The 22854-nt window shown below is 36.7% G+C and overlaps 1 protein-coding gene and 3 non-coding genes across 4 annotated transcripts; all 4 read left to right on the top strand.

Moving 5' to 3' along the window:
• The first annotated feature begins 906 nt into the window (after positions 1-906).
• LOC127137920 (ATP-dependent Clp protease proteolytic subunit 3, chloroplastic) lies at positions 907-12681 on the top strand. The gene is made up of 2 exons (XM_051064327.1): positions 907-1402; positions 12380-12681. The coding sequence occupies exons 1-2, from the start codon at positions 907-909 to the stop codon at positions 12679-12681; spliced, it is 798 nt and encodes a 265-aa protein (XP_050920284.1).
• Positions 12682-16743: 4062 nt separating this feature from the next.
• On the top strand, positions 16744-16817 carry TRNAT-AGU (transfer RNA threonine (anticodon AGU)). The gene has a single exon. It is a non-coding gene; the product is annotated as a tRNA-Thr (tRNA).
• A 1604-nt stretch (positions 16818-18421) lies between these two features.
• On the top strand, positions 18422-18495 carry TRNAT-AGU (transfer RNA threonine (anticodon AGU)). The gene has a single exon. It is a non-coding gene; the product is annotated as a tRNA-Thr (tRNA).
• A 3765-nt stretch (positions 18496-22260) lies between these two features.
• On the top strand, positions 22261-22334 carry TRNAT-AGU (transfer RNA threonine (anticodon AGU)). Its single transcript has one exon. It is a non-coding gene; the product is annotated as a tRNA-Thr (tRNA).
• Positions 22335-22854: the final 520 nt, after the last annotated feature.

The raw sequence follows: 22854 nt of genomic DNA on the forward strand, positions 1-22854 counted from the left end.
TAACAGCAACATCATGTCTAAACCAATAGCATCCACAGTCATCAAACATGCATGTTGTACATAGCATAACAACAGCAAACAAACCAAGCAAAATTATGCTAATGTCTACACTAAACTGATAATCTAAGCTATGCCTCTGAATTGGTAGTCCAAGGAACCTACAAGCAGTCAACAACAAAGTTCAAGCACTACCAAATTTTCTTTTGTTCCAGACGAAGAAGAAACAATGTATTTCAAGGGTTTGTTGGCCAAGTTTCATGCCAAATGCAATGCCGCTGCAAGCATCAGTGGCATTTTCCCTCACTTGTGCTTTATATGTCTACTCCATTTGGCAAATGAGAATGGATTGAAACTTCAGCGCTTTCCCAACTTGGATAATCTTTCAATATTTCCTTCCACATGATGCTGAGCCTGAACTCTTAAGTGGAACTGTCTAGGCTTGGTCACTACAACAGAATCCACGGTGACCCTGCAAAAATACCTAAAACAATCAACACCATAACAGAATAAAACAGAAGAATTAAAGTCCATTAAGACTATCACAGTACGGCTGCCAACAAAAAGCCAATAGCCTCATTTGAACCAAAACCAGACACCCTAATCATGATCAAACATGGCACATACATGGTGAATTTGACAAAGTAATGCACATGAATTTTGGTTTTTGCACTCACTTCGATACATGTTCCTGCAGTAAAACAAGACATATTTAAAATGCTACCAACTGCGCCAACACCATAAGAGTGTGCTCTTGGAAACTACAACCAATTTCTTTGTTCCCGGTCCACCATGTCACCTGGCCAAAGCCTCCAACCTGCCATCAAATAGAACCAATGTCAAGCTGCAAAGGAAACCATGAAATGCTGAGCATGTCCAATCAGAAATGCCTAGGCGAACCAAGACTGCATGAATCAATGCATGCAAGATCAATATGATGCATACCTGCAATTGAACTATGCCTTAAAGCATATTTGGGCACACGTCGTGATTTTCTTTGAACCTGCAAAACACTTCACCAAAATAGATGCTCTCGCTAGTCTGACTGCTGACGACACTCTTGACACTACCAACATGCTTCTCCATCAAAGAATTGTCTTTTTGGGTTCTCAGTTGGATGATGTGACTGCAGATTTTGTAATTAGTCAGCTTTTGTTTTTGGATGCTGATGACCCTAAGAAAGACATCAAGTTGTTTATAAATTCACCTGGTGGTTCTGTTACTGCTGGAATGGGAATTTATGATGCCATGAAGTTATGCAACGCAGACGTGTCAATAGTTTGCTTTGGACTTGCAGCATCCATGGGTGCATTTCTCCTTGCTGCAGGAACAAAAGGGAAGAGATATTGTATGCCGAATTCTAAAGTTATGATCCATCAACCGCTCGGGTCTGTTGGCGGAGTAGGTACAAAAGTGTGCATCCGTGTGAGAGAATTGATATACCGCAAGATTAAGATAAACAAGATACTATCAAGAATTACGGGAAGACCTGAAGAGCAGATTGAATTGGACACGGACCGTGACAATTTTATGAATCCTTGGGAAGCGAAGGAATACAGTTTGATTGATGAGGTTATTGATGACGGAAAACCAGGATTAGTTGCTCCAATTGTAGATGCAACACCACCTCCAAAAACTCAGATTAAAGATATATGGGAAATTAAAGGAAACACAAAAGGTAATCTGCAACTTTCAAGAAGAGGATAACATAATTCGGTTTCCTGTTTCAATCTCCAATAATCCCAACCGAATTGCCAACTGTCCAACGGATTTCAATCCAAATGATATCCATCAAACCTCCCTAATAGCCATCCAAAGCTGTGATCAAAACCGAAACCGCCTTTGAATCTTCAATATTTTTTTTTACTGCAGTAACACAAAGCAATTGGCAAGTCAGTTAAAATTTCAGAAAATATCCCAAATTGGCATTAAGACAAAACAATTGGAGAAAGTGCGTAGGTAGAGTTACCGTTTCCAGATTGTAGTATCAAACGAGATGGACCAAATTCTGAGCATCAAAAGGAGATTACAGAGATACTCTTTTGAACCCCATGTACCAATCCGAAACCCTAATCTGCAGGACATAAAAAGGAGAAGTGCGAATCAGTGAAGGGGAGGAAAAAAGAAAAAAAAACCTTGGGGCGAAAAAAAATCTCAAAACCAAGAACCCTAATCCCCAAATCAGAAAAGAAACCGATTGAGAGAGGCGAAGGGAGGAGATTCGATCATTACCTGAGCCGTCGTCGTCGCCGAAGGTGAGCTCTTACTTAAGTCTCTTTGAAAACCAAATTCGTGAACCTGAGAGGTGATGAATGATTGAGGTTTTGAGAGAAGGGAGATTGACAGGACGCGAGAGCGATTGGGAGATTGAGAGAAGGGAGATTGAGAGGACGCGAGAGCGATTGAGATTGAGAGAGCGAAAGATGGAGCGAGCATTGTGAGAGTGAGTACGATGAGGGCGAGCGAGCGATGGAGAGTCTGTTGCTTCCATTTTTTTTCCTTTTATTTATTTAAAAAAAAAACAAACATGTTAGCCACATAAAAAACCATTAATTTTTTTTTACTTTAGTCTTCCTTTGCAATTTTATTAATTAGTTTTTGTGTTCCCAATCTGTCAATCACTTGGAAACCCAACAGCCAGACGGCTAGGGTTTTTTTTGGGATTCCTCCTTCATTTAATTAGTAGCCCAACAGACTATTTTTTGTTTTGTTTTGGTTTTTAATTTTAATTTCAATCTATTCTGGTTTAATATCTAAGTTGCTATTTAAATTATAAATAATCATAAGTGGTCTAGTGGAGAGAGGGTAGTTTCTTGGTCTTTAGGGGAGCGGGTTCGATACTTGGGTATAACATATTTTTGTGTTTATATTTGTTATGTTTATTATTTTATTTAATTTCTTTTTCTATGTAGTACCTTGCTATTTATTTTAATTTTAGGTTGTTAATCCCCATTTCCATACCCTTGTAAGTCAATTGCTTTTAAGCATCGCCATCAACCTCACATAGCTTACTCTTGGGCTTTCTTAAAATGAGCCGGTTTCTCTTGCACTTACACTCATACTTTGCATTATTTGTTGTTTGGGCCCGATTTAATTGTTTCATGATTTTGAATCCCCATTTGACAAAATGTACCCCACTCCCCCGATGTGTAATAATTTTGTACTGTTTTATTTGTTTGACTGTCTAGTTAGCTACTAACACAAGAATAAAATCAACCATTTCCAAAAATACAAAAATATGACTCGATCCATGTCGAGTATTTTCTCAATAAACAAATCAATTCATTTCTCCCTCCAATTTTATTCCATTTCTCTCAAACTTTCACCAAACGTTTGATTCAACATCAAGCCATTTTCTCATAATCAAAAACTCAAAAAAATATTAATTCATATTCAAGACCCTTTTCAATAAAGATGGAAATGGAACGTGGTGTATACCGCGCACTCCTGAGACTAGGATTCGAGATGTATATCTCGCCAATCCTAGCTCTCGCCATCATCCAAATTTATCCATTTTGTTTTCTCTCAAACACTCATTCAAATTTCTCTTAAACGTCCATCAATACTTGATCTAGGGTCAAGTCATTTTCACAATAAAACTCAAAATACCTAATTCTTATTTAACACTTTTTCAATAAAGGTGGAAATGGAACATGGTGTATACCGTGCACTCCTGAGGTTAAGATTCGAGACGTATGCCTCGCCTATCTTGGCTCTCGCCATCGTCTAAAATTGTCAATGCGGTTTCTTCAAACCCTTTCTCAATCAAATTCAAAACACTTAATTCTCATTAAACATTTTTTGTAAATAAGATGGAAATGGAACGTGGTGTATACCACGCACTCCTGAGACTAGGATTCGAGATGTATATCTCGCTCATCCAAGTTCTCGCCATCACTCAAAATAAATCCAACCAATCAAACTCTTTCTCGCCGCCGTGCGACTAATCAAAAACCTTTTTTCATAAACGAAAGATATATTGTCTTAAGGTGATACAAAACAATGTTTCGACCACGATTATTGAGTCGAGATAAGTGACGCTTTTCCGAATGTAGATTTATAAATCCGTTCGATGTGTGGTATGCGTCCACTCCTCATCTGTTTTGGGTAAAACAATGTTCTCGTCGATTAATACAATATAGCTTTCGCTAAAATCGACCAACAAACAAACATTTTTCTACCCAGAACTACGTAAGCCTTGATTTCTCTTTTGAGATACGTAGGAGCAAGATTTTTAAATCTTGTCAGGCCCACTAATAAAAAAACTTAGGTTTAGTCCTTCGTCAAAAATCCAAAAACATTTCTTCTCTCTTCTATTCTTTCTTTCCCACCTAATAACTGAAAAGCCTAACATTTCAAACTAACATTAACGCACACAACTGACCTAATGGTTCCCGTTGAGTACAACGGACGTGAGAGGTGCTAATACCTTCCCCTCGCGTAATCGACTCCCGAACTCTGATTTGGTTGCGACGACCAATAATCATTGTCGTTTTGTCTTGGGTTTTATCGATATTTCCCTTTCCTTTTTAGGAATAAATAAAGTTCGGTGGCGACTCTGTTCAGTCCATCATTGCGAGCGTGCGATCGCGCTTCGCTTTGAAGTCGTATCCCCATTTTTCGAGGTGCGACAGATGGCGACTCTGCTGGGGAAAACACCCAATCCCTAAGCGAGTCAAGCCTAGTTAGGACGTTTGTGTGCCTTTGTTTGTTTAATGTTATGGCTTTTCCCTTATTTATTGCTTTTAATATCTTTATTGTTATATTGATATCTGTTGTATATTGGTTTTATTGTGATTGTTGGTACTTGGGTATTTGATTGCAAACCATGTGGGAAAGACTCTACACCCGAGTCTAGAGTGAAAAAAAACATAAGATAGGACGATGGTTGAGTAGTACGGACTCCCGAGGTGGATACTTCGTAAGAGTCGGTACGAGAACCTCACTTAGAGTAGATCCTTTTGCAAATATTGTCGCCCGAGGTGTATACCTCGTAAGCTTCGATGTTTCAAAGGGGTCCATGACTCTAAGAACCTTTTAGAACATTGAAATTTTGGCCAACTAGAAATGATGGTTGCGTAGTATGGATTCCCGAGGTGAATACTTCGTAAGAACCGATACGAGAACCTCGCTCAGAATAGATTCCCTAGATGGAGTTGACGACCGGAAAGTATTTTCCGTAAGCGTCAAACAGTCTTTTGAATCCATGACTCTGAGTACCCTGTCTAGAACCCAGTCGATGGTTGCGTAGTATGGACTCCCGAGGTGAATACTTCGTAAGAGTCGGTACGAGAACCTCACCCAGAATATATTCCCTTGATGGAGTTGACGACCAGAAAGTATTTCCCGTAAGCGTCAAACATTCTTGTGAATCAATGACTCTGGGGATCCTTTGTAACAAAGCCCTAGACCATACCCGGTGAGAACCCCGTTTTGGAAGAGCAATCAAATTTATCAGTACCTCGGACTTTTGAACCCGTGTATTGAAAAAAAAAACACACAAATATGCATGGCTTGCATTGCATTCATTCACATTTCATTGCATCCGCATCTCATCATAACGCATGTCATTTTCCATACAAAATACCAAAAAAACTCATCCATCCTTTGTCCATGATCAACAAAGTGATTCTCAACACGCATTTAGAACAAAGGACCATGTCTCAGGAGATGATGGACGAGCTAAGGAAAAGCCAAGAAGCATTGAAGGAGGAACTTAATCTTTTGAAGAGCCAAATGAGATGGGTCTTGGAAACCCTGCAAGTCTTGTTGAGAAAAGAGGGTCACCCAATATACACTGCTGCAACAAAGAGAGCTACTACCCCACATCCATCTGGTGTTACCCCAAGTCAAGGGAAATTCTATGTGGCAACTCCTCATTTACCAGTATATGGACCTCCCTCAAGACGTCATCATCAACATCCTCTGGCTATTGCTCCTCAAAGTCACCAAAGCCAGGTTCAGAACAGAAATCAGAATCAGAACAAGAGGAACAAGGATCACAATGACTCGATTCCGGTGCCATATAGCAAGCTCTATCCGCAACTGATCCAAAATGCTTTGGTGACCCCTCGAGCTCTCACACCTATGTCACCATACCTGCCATGGTACAATCCAAATGCAACATGTGAATTCCATAAAGGGGCATTGGGACATGACCTGGATTCTTGCTTAGCGCTAAAAGCCTTGGTACGGGGACTGATTAACAAAAAGAGCTTAGTTTATGAAGAAGATCACCCGAAGATCAAGTGCGGCTACCATACCGGAACAATGGGGCACTCCATCGAGGAATGCAAGAGTTTTACGCTCAAGCTGCAAGGATTGATTGACATAAGGTCACCAACACTCAAGGAGGAAGGCTCAAGTACATATACCTTGATTTCTGGGCCAGGTAATGAGAAAGGGAAAGGACCCTTGAAACCCCTCAAGGTTTTGTTCCACAAGGAAGATGTCAGGGATGTGGCTAATGAGCTATCATTGTTTCCTGGTAAGAGCATTGAGATACCGTCTTGGATTTCCAATGTCACGATCCATACCAATGAAAGAAAAGGAGAAGTGAGTAGTGGATCCAAGAGGGTTGCGTTCAACGATGAGAATGAAGGAAAGGAATTTGAAAATCATCATGCCAATGTCAAAAAGCTTGTTGATCCCAATCTTCAAGTTTGAAGAAATCAATTCCCCAAAGCTGGCAACCATTTGGCTGTTTCAACACTTCTTTTGTAGTTTCTTTGCATGTTGATTATTAATTGCTTTTAAGCATTGTTGTTTTCTTTGAATTGGTAAGATTAATGAAATGTTTATGCATCTTTTGAATTGATCCATTCGTATTCACTCGTTTCTCATTTATGTTAAAAACAAAAATACTCCTCTCATTCACTTTTGTTTATCAAACCGTTGTGCTAACAAAGATTGGAGGGAGGATGATGAAAACGAAACACCTGAAATTGTTGTGGTATGCTTTTGAGTAAAACCTTGTCGATGATGTAAGGCATTGTTTCAAATCCCCAAACACTGGAGTGATAAGGAGTTAATCCCTAGACAACCACTTTGAGCCTAGAAGTTGGTGTTTATTTCTGATCTAAAACCCTTAATCTTAACCTGGGGCAGGGTAGTTGTGTTCAGATAGTTTGATCAGGCATTCGATCTTTCAAAAAAATCGTCCATATGAACACCCTCCAATTAGGTTCAACCACATGTTATTCCTTCGCGCACATGTTGAAGTGTCGAAGAAGTTAAGAAAAGCTAAAATTAGTGTTGGTTGATCCTTATCCACCAATAATGTGGCAGTCAATACCTTTAAAAAATAAAAAAAAGCCCGCTAAATCAAATACCACGAAATGACTTAGGCAAAAGTTAGGGCATCCCGATGGACCGAAAGCTTCAAAAAAGCGGTCCAGGCAAAATTAGGGATAAAATAAATCAATCAAAAGAGGTCATTAAATCCTCGACAAAAACAAAATAAGGTGACTGCCATTTCAAGAAAATTCGTCTTGAATCCTCATCACACCTTCGAACCCTCTTGGAAGTCGAATGCGTGTATCGAATTAACTGAACGTAGGATCTAGAGATCATCAAGAAGAAGGGGTGGGTAAAAAATTTTTTTTTGAGCCTTATATCCTTTTGTTTAAAAAAAACCGTGAACCAGACCACGTTACAACCCTTAAAAGACCTAATTGAGGCAGGGTTTATTTTGAAAGCATACTATAACAAGGTTGTGTTAACTCTCCAAACGATTTTTATTAATCATTTGATAGCACCAATTTGCATACTGTGAATGACTTGATCACCATTGTGTTCTTATCAACGACTCTTTCATTGTATTTCACCCATTCATATCAATAAACTTTGATTTCAAATTTTGGCATAAGTATCGAATTAAAATTACCATTTTTGAATGAACAATCTTATTTGCGATTCAACACTTAGCTTCAAAGAAATTCAATACACAGTTGAGGAACTTGATGGAGTGAAAGAAGTCTAGTCAGGGGCAAATCACTTTGAGCATCAGTTAATTCGAGCTAGTCACCCTAAGGGTCATCTAGCCAAGAGTAATCTGCTTCAAGAATCAGACCGGGGCAAGCCACCTCAGAGCTCAGTAAGTCCAATCACTCCAAGGTTCAGTTAGCCAAGAGTAATTTGCTTCAAGACTTAGACCGCGGCAAGCCACCTCAGAGCTCAATGAGTCCAACTATTCCAAGGAAAGTCAATCAAGAGTCTACCATTCTAACATTTGGTTAGTCAAGACCATTACAAGTTTCAAACACTTGGGGCAAGCCATCTCGAGGTAGTCTCATGGAAAGTTGTTTCCAAACCCACTTTCAAGGTGAACATTTCCAAAGACCCAACAAACTGGGGCAAGATGAGCCACAGAGGGGCAGAACCTCTTTCTTCGTGCTTTCAAACTGCTCAAACAAATTCTGCCATACGTCAACAACTATTGAGTTTAAGACGAGTGCCCGAAAATTATGCTAGCACGATTCATTAATCCTCCAAAAGGATCCCATTGGCAAAGTTGTGGTTATCAAACTGGATAGAATCCTCCTTTGGCAACATCTATCATAAAATATTTGGTTGAGTTCTCGGTGTTGAGGAATCATGAGCTTCCATAAAAAGCCTTTACAAACTCCCAGTCTGCCCAGTGTCAGCATTCTCATAATCATGATCATTCATATATCATGCATAAAAGGAAATTCAAATCATGCATAGCCGAAATGTACTTCGTGCTCATTTTGCATTGACTCAGGTCTTGTTGTCGATCCTATGATCCTTTGACCTTTGATTCCAGTTTGTATTTGGTGCCCTTAAACCCACATCCGGTTTTCGCAGTCATTTTCAAATCCAATTTTTGTTCAATACCATTCAGGTCATATATGAACCTGTTGTTGAGCTTTATTCCGGTGTCAGGTCATACTTGAACCTGTTCTGAAGTTTTTTCCTTTTGTTCAATACTATTCAGGTCATATATGAACCTGTTGTTGAGCTTTATTCCGGTGTCAGGTCATACATGAACCTGTTCTGAAGTTTTTTCCTTTTGTTCAATACTATTCAAGTCATATATGAACCTATTGTTGAGCTTTATTCCGGTGTCAGATCATACATGAACCTGTTCTGAAGATTTTTTTTCTCTGTTTGTTCAATACTATTCAGGTCATATATGAACCTGTTGTTGAGCTTTATTCCAGTGTCAGGTCATACATGAACCTGTTCTGAAGATTTTTTTCTCTGTTTGTTCAATACTATTCAGGTCATATATGAACCTGTTGTTGAGCTTTATTCCAGTGTCAGGTCATACATGAACCTGTTCTGAAGATTTTTTTTCTCTGTTTGTTCAATACTATTCAGGTCATATATGAACCTGTTGTTGAGCTTTATTCCAGTGTCAGGTCATACATGAACCTGTTATGAAGATTTTTTTCTCTGTTTGTTCAATACTATTCAGGTCATATATGAACCTGTTGTTGAGCTTTATTCCGGTGTCAGGCCATATATGAACCTGTTCTGAAGAGTTTTTTCCCTTTGTTTGTTCAATACTATTCAGGTCATATTGAACCTGTTGTTGAACCCTTATTCCAGTGTCAGGTCAGATATGAACCTGTTCTGAAGAGTCTTTCTCTATGATTGTTTCAGTGTTGTCAAGTCATATATGAACCTGCTGATGAGCTTTCATTCCAGTATTACCAGGTCATATATGAACCTGTTGATACACTCTTCTTGAATTTTTCTGAATTTGTTAGGTCATACCTGAACCTGCTGTTAGAACTTCTTGATATTCCCCAGCGTTGTCAGGTCATATATGAACCTGTTGTAGCATCTTTTCCTTTATTCGGGTTTAGTAAGTCATATGTGAACTTACTACCGAAATCCCTTGTATTCTAAGCGTCGTTTATCAAATTTCACTGAGTACTCCCCAGTGTGTGTCTGATTCTCCAGCAGGATTTGTCTTCCCTAGCAAATTTGTTTTTTACCATTTGTCTGTCTCCCTGTGGACCATCAGCATTCCCCACAGGTTGGTCTGTCTAATAGCATCTCCTGTCAAGGGTTCACCATATCCCTAACAGATAAAAATTACAAAAAAGAATCATGCATCCATGCATATCATATCATATCATATCATATCATATCATATCATATCATATCATATCATATCATATCATATCATATCATATCATATCATATCATATCATATCATATCATATCATATCATATCATATCATATCACATCATGTCATAGGGATTCAGGATCAAAATCCGGGTCTTCTTAGTATTTAACCATCTCCCACTATGATCATATGAAGAGTGTCCTGCTTCATATTCTCTAGTTGAAGATACTTAAATAGGGGCAACTGTCATACCCCGATTTTGGTCCTGAATTTTTCCATTTTTTCATTTTTACTTGGCACTTGGCCTAAAGTTCATTTGCATACATTCATGACCAAAGGCAACCATCCATTTCCAAATCCTTAATCATGTATCCATAATCATTTCATCATTTTCGAATTAATTCTAGGAGTAGCAAACGTTCAATTTGATTTTGATCCAAAATTGACTTTAGAGATTCAAATTGATTTTGAGGATTAGATTAATTTTGGAAATTATTTCAATACCTTTTGTCGATTTAATTTTAGAAGTTTCAATTAATTAGCCATGGTTGTATTATTTGTTGGTAGGCCATTTAACCACTTTTTTTATCATAAAAAATTCTGCATGAGTTTACAAATTTCAGCCCATATCCAAATTCCTTAAACCCACAATTAAATCCATTTTTTCCAATCCAATAACCCAACTCTATTTTTAAATCTATTTTTTTCAAACTATATCCAAAATCCATATCCATTTTCATTATCCATTTGGAACCAATTTAACCATTTCATATCCAAAATCCATTCAATCATAACAATTAACCAATTAACCCAAAGTTCATTAACCCAAAACAATTATCCAACAAAAACAAATCCCAATTTCAATCCCATAAGAATTCCATAACAGCAACATCATGTCTAAACCAATAGCATCCACAGTCATCAAACATGCATGTTGTACATAGCATAACAGCAGCAAACAAACCAAGCAAAATTATGCTAATGTCTACACTAAACTGATAATCTAAGCTATGCCTCTGAATTGGTAGTCCAAGGAACCTACAAGCAGTCAACAACAAAGTTCAAGCACTACTAAATTTTCTTTTGTTCAAGACGAAGAAGAAACAATGTATTTCAAGGGTTTGTTGGCCAAGTTTCCTGCCAAATGCAATGCCGCTGCAAGCATCAGTGGCATTTTCCCTCACTTGTGCTTTATATGTCTACTCCATTTGGCAAATGAGAATGGATTGAAACTTCAGCGCTTTCCCAACTTGGATAATCTTTCAATATTTCCTTCCACATGATGCTGAGCATGAACTCTTAAGTGGAACTGTTTAGGCTTGGTCACTACAACAGACACCACGGTGACCCTGCAAAAATACCTAAAACAATCAACACCATAACAAAATAAAACAGAAGAATTAAAGTCCATTAAGACTATCACAGTACGGCTGCCAACAAAAAGCCAATAGCCTCATTTGAACCAAAACCAGACACCCTAATCATGATCAAACATGGCACATACATGGTGAATTTGACAAAGTAATGCACATGAATTTTGGTTTTTGCACTCACTTCGACACATGTTCCTGCAGTAAAACAAGACATGTTTAAAATGCTACCAACTGCACCAACACCATAAGAGTGTGCTCTTGGAAACTACAACCAATTTCTTTGTTCCCGGTCCACCATGTCACCTGGCCAAAGCCTCCAACCTGCCATCAAATAGAACCAATGTCAAGCTGCAAAGGAAACCATGAAATGCTGAGCATGTCCAATCAGAAATGCCTAGGCGAACCAAGACTGCATGAATCAATGCATGCAGGATCAATATGATGCATACCTGCAATTGAACTATGCCTTAAAGCACATTTGGGCACAAGTCGTGATTTTCTTTGAACCTGCAAAACACTTCACCAAAATAGATGCTCTCGCTAGTCTGACTGCTGACGACACTCTTGACACTACCAACATGCTTCTCCGTCAAAGAATTGTCTTTTTGGGTTCTCAGGTGGATGATGTGACTGCAGATTTTGTAATCAGTCAGCTTTTGTTTTTGGATGCTGATGACCCTAAGAAAGACATCAAGTTGTTTATAAATTCACCTGGTGGTTCTGTTACTGCTGGAATGGGAATTTATGATGCCATGAAGTTATGCAACGCAGACGTGTCAATAGTTTGCTTTGGACTTGTAGCATCCATGGGTGCATTTCTCCTTGCTGCAGGAACAAAAGGGAAGAGATATTGTATGCCAAATTCTAAAGTTATGATCCATCAATCGCTCGGGTCTGTTGGCGGAGTAGGTACAGAAGTGTGCATCCGTGTGAGAGAATTGATATACCGCAAGATTAAGATAAACAAGATACTATCAAGAATTACGGGAAGACCTGAAGAGCAGATTGAATTGGACACGAACCGTGACAATTTTATGAATCCTTGGGAAGCGAAGGAATACGGTTTGATTGATGAGGTTATTGATGACGGAAAACCAGGATTAGTTGCTCCAATTGTAGATGCAACACCACCTCCAAAAACTCAGATTAAAGATATATGGGAAATTAAAGGAAACACAAAAGGTAATCTGCAACTTTCAAGAAGAGGATAACATAATTCGGTTTCCTGTTTCAATCTCCAATAATCCCAATCGAATTGCCAACTGTCCAACGGATTTCAATCCAAATGATATCCATCAAACCTCCCTAATAGCCATCCAAAGCTGTGATCAAAATCGAAACTGCCTTTGAATCTTCAATATTTTTTTTTACTGCAGTAACACAAAGCAATTGGCAAGTCAGTTAAAATTTCAGAAAATATCCCAAATTGGCATTAAGACAAAACAATTGGAGAAAGTGCGTAGGTAGAGTTACCATTTCCAGATTGTAGTATCAAACGAGATGGACCAAATTCTGAGCATCAAAAGGAGATTACAGAGATACTCTTTTGAACCCCATGTACCAATCCGAAACCCTAATCTGTAGGACATAAAAAGGAGAAGGGCGAATCAGTGAAGGGGAGGAAAAAAGAAAAAAAACCTTGGGGCGAAAAAAAAATCTCAAAACCAAGAATCCTAATCCCCAAATCAGAAAAGAAACCGATTGAGAGAGGCGAAGGGAGGAGATTCAATCATTACCTGAGCCGTCGTCGTCGCCGAAGGTGAGCTCTTACTTAAGTCTCTTTGAAAACCAAATTCGTGAACCTGAGAGGTGATGAATGATTGAGGTTTTGAGAGAAGGGAGATTGAGAGGACGCGAGAGCGATTGGGAGATTGAGAGGACGCGAGAGCGATTGAGATTGAGAGAGCGAAAGATGGAGCGAGCATTGTGATAGTGAGTACGATGAGGGCGAGCGAGCGATGGAGAGTCTGTTGCTTCCATTTTTTTAAAAAAAAACAAACATGTTAGCCACATAAAAAACCATTATTTTTTTTTACTTTAGTCTTCCTTTGCAATTTTATTAATTAGTTTTTGTGTTCCCAATCTGTCAATCACTTGGAAACCCAACAGCCAGGCGGCTAGGGTTTTTTGGGATTCCTCCTTCATTTAGTTAGTAGCCCAACAGACTATTTTTTTTTGTTTTGGTTTTTAATTTTAATTTCAATCTATTCTGGTTTAATATCTAAGTTGCTATTTAAATTATAAATAATCATAAGTGGTCTAGTGGAGAGAGGGTAGTTTCTTGGTCTTTAGGGGAGCGGGTTCGATACTTGGGTAATACATATTTTTGTGTTTATATTTGTTATGTTTATTCTTTTATTTAATTTCTTTTTCTATGTAGTACCTTGCTATTTATTTTAATTTTAGGTTGTTAATCCCCATTTCCATACCCTTGTAAGTCGATTGCTTTTAAGCATCGCCATCAACCTCACATAGCTTACTCTTGGGCTTTCTTACAATGAGCCGGTTTCTCTTGCACTTACACTCATACTTTGCATTATTTGTTGTTTGGGCCCGATTTAATTGTTTCATGATTTTGAATTCCCATTTGACAAAATGTACCCCACTCCCCCGATGTGTAATAATTTTGTACTGTTTTATTTGTTTGACTGTCTAGTTAGCTACTAACACAAGAATAAAATCAACCATTTCCAAAAATACAAAAATATGACTCGATCCAATGTCGAGTATTTTCTCAATAAACAAATCAATTCATTTCTCCCTCCATTTCTCTCAAACTTTCACCAAACGTTTGATTCAACGTCAAGCCATTTTCTCATAATCAAAAACTCAAAAAAATATTAATTCATATTAAAGACCCTTTTCAATAAAGATGGAAATGGAACGTGGTGTATACCACGCACTCCTGAGACTAGGATTCGAGATGTATATCTCGCCAATCCTAGCTCTCGCCATCATCCAAATTTATCCATTTTGTTTTCTCTCAAACACTCATTCAAATTTCTCTTAAACGTCCATCAATACTTGATCTAGGGTCAAGTCATTTTCACAATAAAACTCAAAATACCTAATTCTTATTTAACACTTTTTCAATAAAGGTGGAAATGGAACATGGTGTATACCGTGCACTCCTGAGGTTAAGATTCGAGACGTATGCCTCGCCTATCTTGGCTCTCGCCATCCTCTAAAATTGTCAATGCGGTTTCTTCAAACCCTTTCTCAATCATATTCAAAACACTTAATTCTCATTAAACATTTTTTGCAAATAAGATGGAAATGGAACGTGGTGTATACCACGCACTCCTGAGACTAGGATTCGAGATGTATATCTCGCTCATCCAAGTTCTCGCCATCACTCAAAATAAATCCAACCAATCAAACTCTTTCTCGCCACCGTGCGACTAATCAAAAACCTTCTTTCATAAACGAAAGATATATTGTCTTAAGGTGATACAAAACAATGTTTCGACCACGATTGTTGAGTCGAGATAAGTGACGCTTTTCCGAATGTAGATTTATAAATCCGTTCGATGTGTGGTATGCGTCCACTCCTCATCTGTTTTGGGTAAAACAATGTTCTCGTCGATTAATACAATATAGCTTTCGCTAAAATCAACCAACAAACAAACATTTTTCTACCCAGAACTACGTAAGCCTTGATTTCTCTTTTGAGATACGTAGGAGCAGGATTTTTAAATCTTGTCAGGCCCACTAATAAAAAAACTTAGGTTTAGTCCTTCGTCAAAAATCCAAAAACATTTCTTCTCTCTTCTATTCTTTCTTTCCCACCTAATAACTGAAAAGCCTAACATTTCAAACTAACATTAACACACACAACTGACCTAATGGTTCCCGTTGAGTACAACGGACGTGAGGGGTGCTAATACCTTCCCCTCGCATAATCGACTCCCGAACCCTGATTTGGTTGCGACGACCAATAATCATTGTCGTTTTGTCTTGGGTTTTATCGATATTTCCCCTTTCCTTTTTAGGAATAAATAAAGTTCGGTGGCGACTCTGTTCAGTCCATCATGGCGAGCGTGCGATCGCGCTTCGCTTTGAAGTCGTATCCCCATTTTTCGAGGTGCGACATCCGTCTTTGAAGGTCAATACCTAATGTAAATCGGCACCCGGTAGAGTTAGTGAAGATCTCTGATCAAGAAGTGTGTATGATAATGGTGTGCATCATGAAGAGTCATCTCAAGCTTCGATAGGTATAAGGTTCAAGGTTCCAATGAAGTGCTATGGTGAAATAGTATGTACACGAGATCATGAATCTTCAGAGTTGTGAAAGAGATGAAGATTGAAAGATCATAATATCCGTGTCGACTGATATGTGTCTGTAAAGGTATAAGATTGACTTTTGAATTTACAAAGGTAAATCACAACATAATTTCGAATGATCGAAAAACCTCTAATTTTTTTTTAAATAATCAAAAAATGTTTTTGTACCTAGCCAATGAGCTAAACTATCTATGAAAGAAAAAGTATTTTATATGTATTTTTCGATTAAAACTAGAAGTGGAAGCAAATAAAGATTACAAGTTTTTCGAGAGATAATCATATTTACCACAACAAAATAAATCATCTCGATAAGGAAAGAAGACAAACCAAAAATTTATTTACATCTTAATTTTTAAATTTCTTTGCTTATTGGTTGTCTGAAGTCCTACCGATGTAGGCAACAAGATTGAGTTGCTTTGTGGTCAAATTGAAGCAACTCAGATCATGCACCTCAAATTTCAAATCCATGTATCTTTCAATATTCTTGGAATTGGAAGAAATGGAGGCCATATTCGAGCTCCTGAGTATTTTTCCTTTAAAACGATATCCTTACTTTTTATTTTGGTGGTGGTTGATGGTGTACCAGTCCGGTGAGGTCCATTGGAGAAGATGACCGGAGCCCTAGCTCCGGTGGTATGGTGGCAAGGTTCTATCCATCAGATCATTTCTCAACGTTTTAATCTCAACCATTCTTTCTAATTACCACACATGTACACGCATTGACTGTGGCATTTGGTGGAAGCACGCGTTTGGCCATCAGATCTGCCATCTCAATTAATGAGGGAGATCTGATGACCCATGTTTTTTTTTTTGAATTTTATTTTAATTTCTGAATTTTCATTTAATCATTTTTTGTTTAATTCATAGAAATTTCATTTTTAATCCAAAAAATATGAGTCTTTCACCAAAAATCTTTAAATATTCCCCTCTTTCATATTTTGAATTAAAACACATGATCTTATAAAATACATAAAAAAGTTTAACAACTAGCTTTCATAGCTCAGTTGGTTAGAGCACCTGTTTAGTAAGCGGGAGGTCTTGAGTTCAACTCTCAATGAAAGCAAACAAAAATAATAATACTTTTGAGAGATAATCATATTAACTACAACAAGAGAAATCATCTCGATAAGGAAAGAAAACACACTAAAAATGTATGTACATCTTAAAACGACTATTTTTTCTCTCAAGATCAAGAGAAGTTCTAGAGAAAACTTGTTGGTATTTATATTGCCACATATATCTCATCATGATACCAACAATTTCTAAGTCTGTTCATAATGTTTGGATCTATATATTTGCAAGTATGATGTTTGCGACATTCTATTTGGTTTTGATGACGACAACAATATAAGGTGAAGTCTTCATCATTGGTGACCAAGATGTCATGTTTGAAGATTAAATTGTTATTTGATGTGATGATCAAGGCTATTTGATTTCAATGATGACAATATTTTAAGGTGAAGTTGTCATCTTTTGTGGTGATCAATTTATGGTGATCAATTTGTGGTGCTTAGAAATTATGTTATCAAAGCCCACCTTTGGAGGTCAACACCTAATGTAAATCGGTATCCGGTAGAGTTAGTGAAGATCTTTGATCAAGAAGTGTGTATGATAATGGTGTCCATCATGAAGAGTCATCTCAAGCTTCATCAGGGATAAGGTTCAAGGTTCCAATGAAGTGCTATGGTGAAATAGTATGTACACGAGATCATGAATCTTCAGAGTTGTGAAAGAGATGAAGATTGAAAGATCATAATATTTGTGTCGACTGATATGTGTCTGTAAAGGTATAAGATTGACTTTTGAATTTACAAAGGTAAATCACAACATAATTTCGAATGATCGAAAAACCTCTATTTTTTTTTTTAAAAAACCAAAAAATGTATTTTATATGTATTTTTCGATTAAAACTAGAAGTGGAAACAAATAAAGATTACAAGTTTTTCGAGAGATAATCATATTAACCACAAAAAAATAAATCATCTCGATAAGGAAAGAAGACAAACCAAAAATTTATTTACATTTTAAATTTTAAATTTCTTTGATTATTTGTTGTCTGAAGTCCTACCGATGTAGGCAACAAGATTGAGTTGCTTTGGGGTCAAATTGAAGCAACTCAGATCATGCACCTCAAATTTCAAATTCATGTATCTTTCAATATACTTGGAATTGGAAGAAATGGAGGCCATATTCGAGCTCCTGAGTAGTTTTCCTTTAAAACGATATCCTTACTTTTTATTTTGGTGGTGGTTGATGGTGGACCAGTCCGATGAGGTCCATTGGAGAAGATGACCGGAGCCCTAGCTCCGGTGGTATGGTGGCAAGGTTCTATCCGTCAGATCATTTCTCAACGTTTTAATCTCAACCATTCTTTCTAATTACCACACGTGTACACGCATTGACTGTGGCATTTGGTGGAAGTGCGCGTTTGGCCATCAGATCTGCCATCTCAATTAATGAGGGAGATCTGATGACCCATGTTTTTTTTTTGTATTTTATTTTAACTTCTGAATTTTCATTTAATCATTTTTTTGTTTAATTTATAGAAATTTCATTTTTAATCCCAAAAATATGTGTCTTTCACCAAAAATCTTTAAATATTTCCCTCTTTCATATTTTGAATTAAAATACATGATCTTATAAAATACATAAAAAAGTTAACAACTAGCTTTCATAGCTCAGTTGGTTAGAGCACCCGTTTAGTAAGCGGGAGGTCTTGAGTTCAACTCTCAATGAAAGCAAATAAAAATTATAATACTTTTGAGAGATAAACATATTAAATTCAACAAGAGAAATCATCTCGATAAGGAAAGAATATAGTGGTGACCAATATGTCATGTTTGAAGATTAAATTGTTATCTGATGTGATGATCAAGGCTATTTGGTTTCAATGGTGACAATATTTTAAGGTGAAGCTGTCATCTTTTATGATGATCAATTTGTGGTGCTTAGAGATTAAGTTATCAAAGCCCGTCTTTGGAGGTCAACACCTAATGTAAATCGGCACCCGGTAGAGTTAGTGAAGATCTCTGATCAAGAAGTGTGTATGATAATGGTGTCCATCATGAAGAGTCATCTCAAGCTTCGTCAGGTATAAGGTTCAAGGTTCGAATGAAGTGCTATGGTGAAATAGTATGTACACGAGATCATGAATCTTCAGAGTTGTGAAAGAGATGAAGATTGAAAGATCATAATATCCGTGTCGACTGATATGTGTCTGTAAAGGTATAAGATTGACTTTTGAATTTACAAAGGTAAATCACAACATAATTTCGAATGATAGAAAAACGTCTAATTTTTTTTTTAAATAATCAAAAAATGTTTTTGTACCTAGCCAATGAGCTAAACTATCAATGAAAGAAAAAGTATTTTATATGTATTTTTCGATTAAAACTAGAAGTGGAAGCAAATAAAGATTACAAGTTTTTCGAGAGATAATCATATTTACCACAACAAAATAAATCATCTCGATAAGGAAAGAAGACAAACCAAAAATTTATTTACATCTTAAATTTAAAAGTTCTTTGATTATTGGTTGTCTGAAGTCCTACCGATGTAGGCAACAAGATTGAGTTGCTTTGAGGTCAAATTGAAGCAACTCAGATCATGCACCTCAAACAACCCCTAATGTAAATCGGCACCCGGTAGAGTTAGTGAAGATCTCTGATCAAGAAGTGTGTATGATAATGGTGTCCATCATGAAGAGTCATCTCAAGCTTCGTCAGGTATAAGGTTCAAGGTTCGAATGAAGTGCTATGGTGAAATAGTATGTACACGAGATCATGAATCTTCAGAGTTGTGAAAGAGATGAAGATTGAAAGATCATAATATCCGTGTCGACTGATATGTGTCTGTTAAGGTATAAGATTGACTTTTGAATTTACAAAGGTAAATCACAACATAATTTCGAATGATAGAAAAACGTCTAATTTTTTTTTTAAATAATCAAAAAATGTTTTTGTACCTAGCCAATGAGCTAAACTATCAATGAAAGAAAAAGTATTTTATATGTATTTTTCGATTAAAACTAGAAGTGGAAGCAAATAAAGATTACAAGTTTTTCGAGAGATAATCATATTTACCACAACAAAATAAATCATCTCGATAAGGAAAGAAGACAAACCAAAAATTTATTTACATCTTAAATTTAAAAGTTCTTTGATTATTGGTTGTCTGAAGTCCTACCGATGTAGGCAACAAGATTGAGTTGCTTTGAGGTCAAATTGAAGCAACTCAGATCATGCACCTCAAATTTCAAATCCATGTATCTTTCAATATTCTTGGAATTGGAAGAAATGGAGGCCATATTCGAGCTCCTGAGTATTTTTCCTTTAAAACGATATCCTTACTTTTTATTTTGGTGGTGGTTGATGGTGTACCAGTCCGGTGAGGTCCATTGGAGAAGATGACCGGAGCCCTAGCTCCGGTGGTATGGTGGCAAGGTTCTATCCATCAGATCATTTCTCAACGTTTTAATCTCAATCATTCTTTCTAATTACCACACATGTACACGCATTGACTGTGGCATTTTGTGGAAGCGCGCGTTTGGCCATCAGATTTGCCATCTCAATTAGTGAGGGAGATTTGATGACCCATGTTTTTTGTTTGAATTTTATTTTAATTTCTGAATTTTCATTTAATCATTTTTTTGTTTAATTCATAGAAATTTCATTTTTAATCCAAAAAATATGAGTGTTTAACCAAAAATCTTTAAATATTTCCCTCTTTCATATTTTGAATTAAAACACATGATCTTATAAAATACATAAAAAGTTAAATAACTAGCTTTCAAAACTCAGTTGGTTAGAGCACCCGTTTAGTAAGCGGGAGGTCTTGAGTTCAACTCTCAATGAAAGCAAACAAAAATTATAATACTTTTGTGAGATAATCATATTAACTACAACAAGAGAAATCATCTCGATAAGGAAAGAAAACACACTAAAGATGTATGTACATCTTAAAACGACTATTTTTTCTCTCAAGATCAAGAGAAGTGCTAGAGAAAACTTGTTGGTATTTAAATTGCCACATATATCTCATCATGATACCAAAAATTTCTAAGGCCGTTCATAATGTTTGGATCTATATATTTGCAAGTATGATGTTTGGGACATTCTATTTGGTTTTGATGACGAAACCAATATAAGGTGAAGTCTTCATCAGTGGTGACCAAGATGTCATGTTTGAAGATTAAATTGTTATCTGATGTGATGATCAAGGTTATTTGGTTTCAATGATGACAATATTTTAAGGTGAAGTTGTCATCTTTTGTGGTGATCAATTTATGGTGATCAATTTGTGGTGCTTAGAGATTAAGTTATCAAAGCCCGCCTTTGGAGGTCAACACCTAATGTAAATCGGCATCCGGTAGAGTTAGTGAAGATCTCTGATCAAGAAGTGTGTATGATAATGGTGTCCATCATGAAGAGTCATCTCAAGCTTCATCAGGGATAAGGTTCAAGGTTCCAATGAAGTGCTATAGTGAAATAGTATGTACACGAGATCATGAATCTTCAGAGTTGTGAAAGAGATGAAGATTGAAAGATCATAATATCCGTGTCGACTGATATGTGTCTGTAAAGGTATAAGATTGACTTTTGAATTTACAAAGGAAAATAACAACATAATTTCGAAAGATTGAAAAACCTCTAATTTTTGTTAAAATAACCAAAAAATGTTTTTGTACCTAGCCAATGAGCTAAACTATCAATGAAAGAAAAAGTACTTTATATGTATTTTTTGATTAAAACTAGAAGTGGAAGCAAATAAAGATTACAAGTTTTTCGAGAGATAATCATTTTAACCACAAAAAAAAATCATCTCGATAAGGAAAGAAGACAAACCAAAAACTTATTTACATCTTAAATTTAAAAGTTCTTTGATTATTAGTTGTCTGAAGTCCTACCGATGTAGGCAACAAGATTGAGTTGCTTTGAGGTCAAATTGAAGCAACTCAGATCATGCATCTCAAATTTCAAATCCATGTATCTTTCAATATACTTGGAATTGGAAGAAATGGAGGCCATATTCGAGCTCCTGAGTATTTTTCATTTAAAACGATATCCTTACTTTTTATTTTGGTGGTGGTTGATGGTGGACCAGTCCGGTGAGGTCCATTGGAGAAGATGACCGGAGCCCTAGCTCCGGTGGTATGGTGGCAAGGTTCTATCCATCAGATCATTTCTCAACGTTTTAATCTCAACCATTCTTTCTAATTACCACACGTGTACACGCATTGACTGTGGCATTTGGTGGAAGCGCGCATTTGGCCATCAGATCTGCCATCTTAGTTAATAAGGGAGATCTGATGACCCAAGTTTTTTTTTTGAATTTTATTTTAATTTCTGGATTTTCATTTAATCATTTTTTTGTTTAATTCATAGAAATTTCATTTTTAATCCAAAAAATATGAGTCTTTCACCAAAAATCTTTAAATATTTCCCTGTTTCATATTTTGAATTAAAACACATGATCTTATAAAATACATAAAAAAATTTTAACAACTAGCTTTCATAGCTCAGTTGGTTAGAGCACCCGTTTAGTAAGCGGGAGGTCTTGAGTTCAACTCTCAATGAAACCAAATAAAAATTATAATACTTTTGAGAGATAATCATATTAACTACAACAAGAGAAATCATCTCTATAAGGAAAGAAAACACACTAAAAATGTATGTACATCTTAAAACGACTATTTTTTCTCTGAAGATCAAGAGAAGTGCTAGAGAAAACTTGTTGGTATTTATATTGCCACATATATCTTATCATGATACCAACAATTTCTAAGGTCGTTTGTAATGTTTGGATATATATATTTGCAAGTATGATGTTTGCGACATTCTATTTGGTTTTGATGACGACAATAATATAAGGTGAAGTCTTCATCAGTGTGACCAAGATGTCATGTTTGAAGATTAAATTGTTATCTGATGTGATGATCAAGGCTATTTGGTTTCAATGGTGACAATATTTTAAGGTGAAGTTGTCATCTTTTGTGGTGATCAATTTATGGTGATCAATTTGTGGTGCTTAGAGATTAAGTTATCAAAGTCCGCCTTTGTAGGTCAACACCTAATGTAAATAGGCATCCGGTAGAGTTAGTC

The sequence above is a fragment of the Lathyrus oleraceus genome, chromosome 4, assembly GCF_024323335.1.
Source record: "Lathyrus oleraceus cultivar Zhongwan6 chromosome 4, CAAS_Psat_ZW6_1.0, whole genome shotgun sequence".
NCBI lineage: Eukaryota > Viridiplantae > Streptophyta > Magnoliopsida > Fabales > Fabaceae > Lathyrus > Lathyrus oleraceus.

What these genes read in the sequence shown, in the direction of transcription:
- LOC127137920 (XM_051064327.1), top strand. Translation starts at nt 907, where the DNA reads ATGAATCAATGCATGCAAGATCAATATGATGCATACCTGCAATTGAAC. An exon ending in CGGGTCTGTTGGCGGAGTAG is followed by an intron (nt 1,403 to 12,379) that starts GTACAAAAGTGT and finishes TTGGCGGAGTAG; the next exon opens with GTACAGAAGTGTGCATCCGT.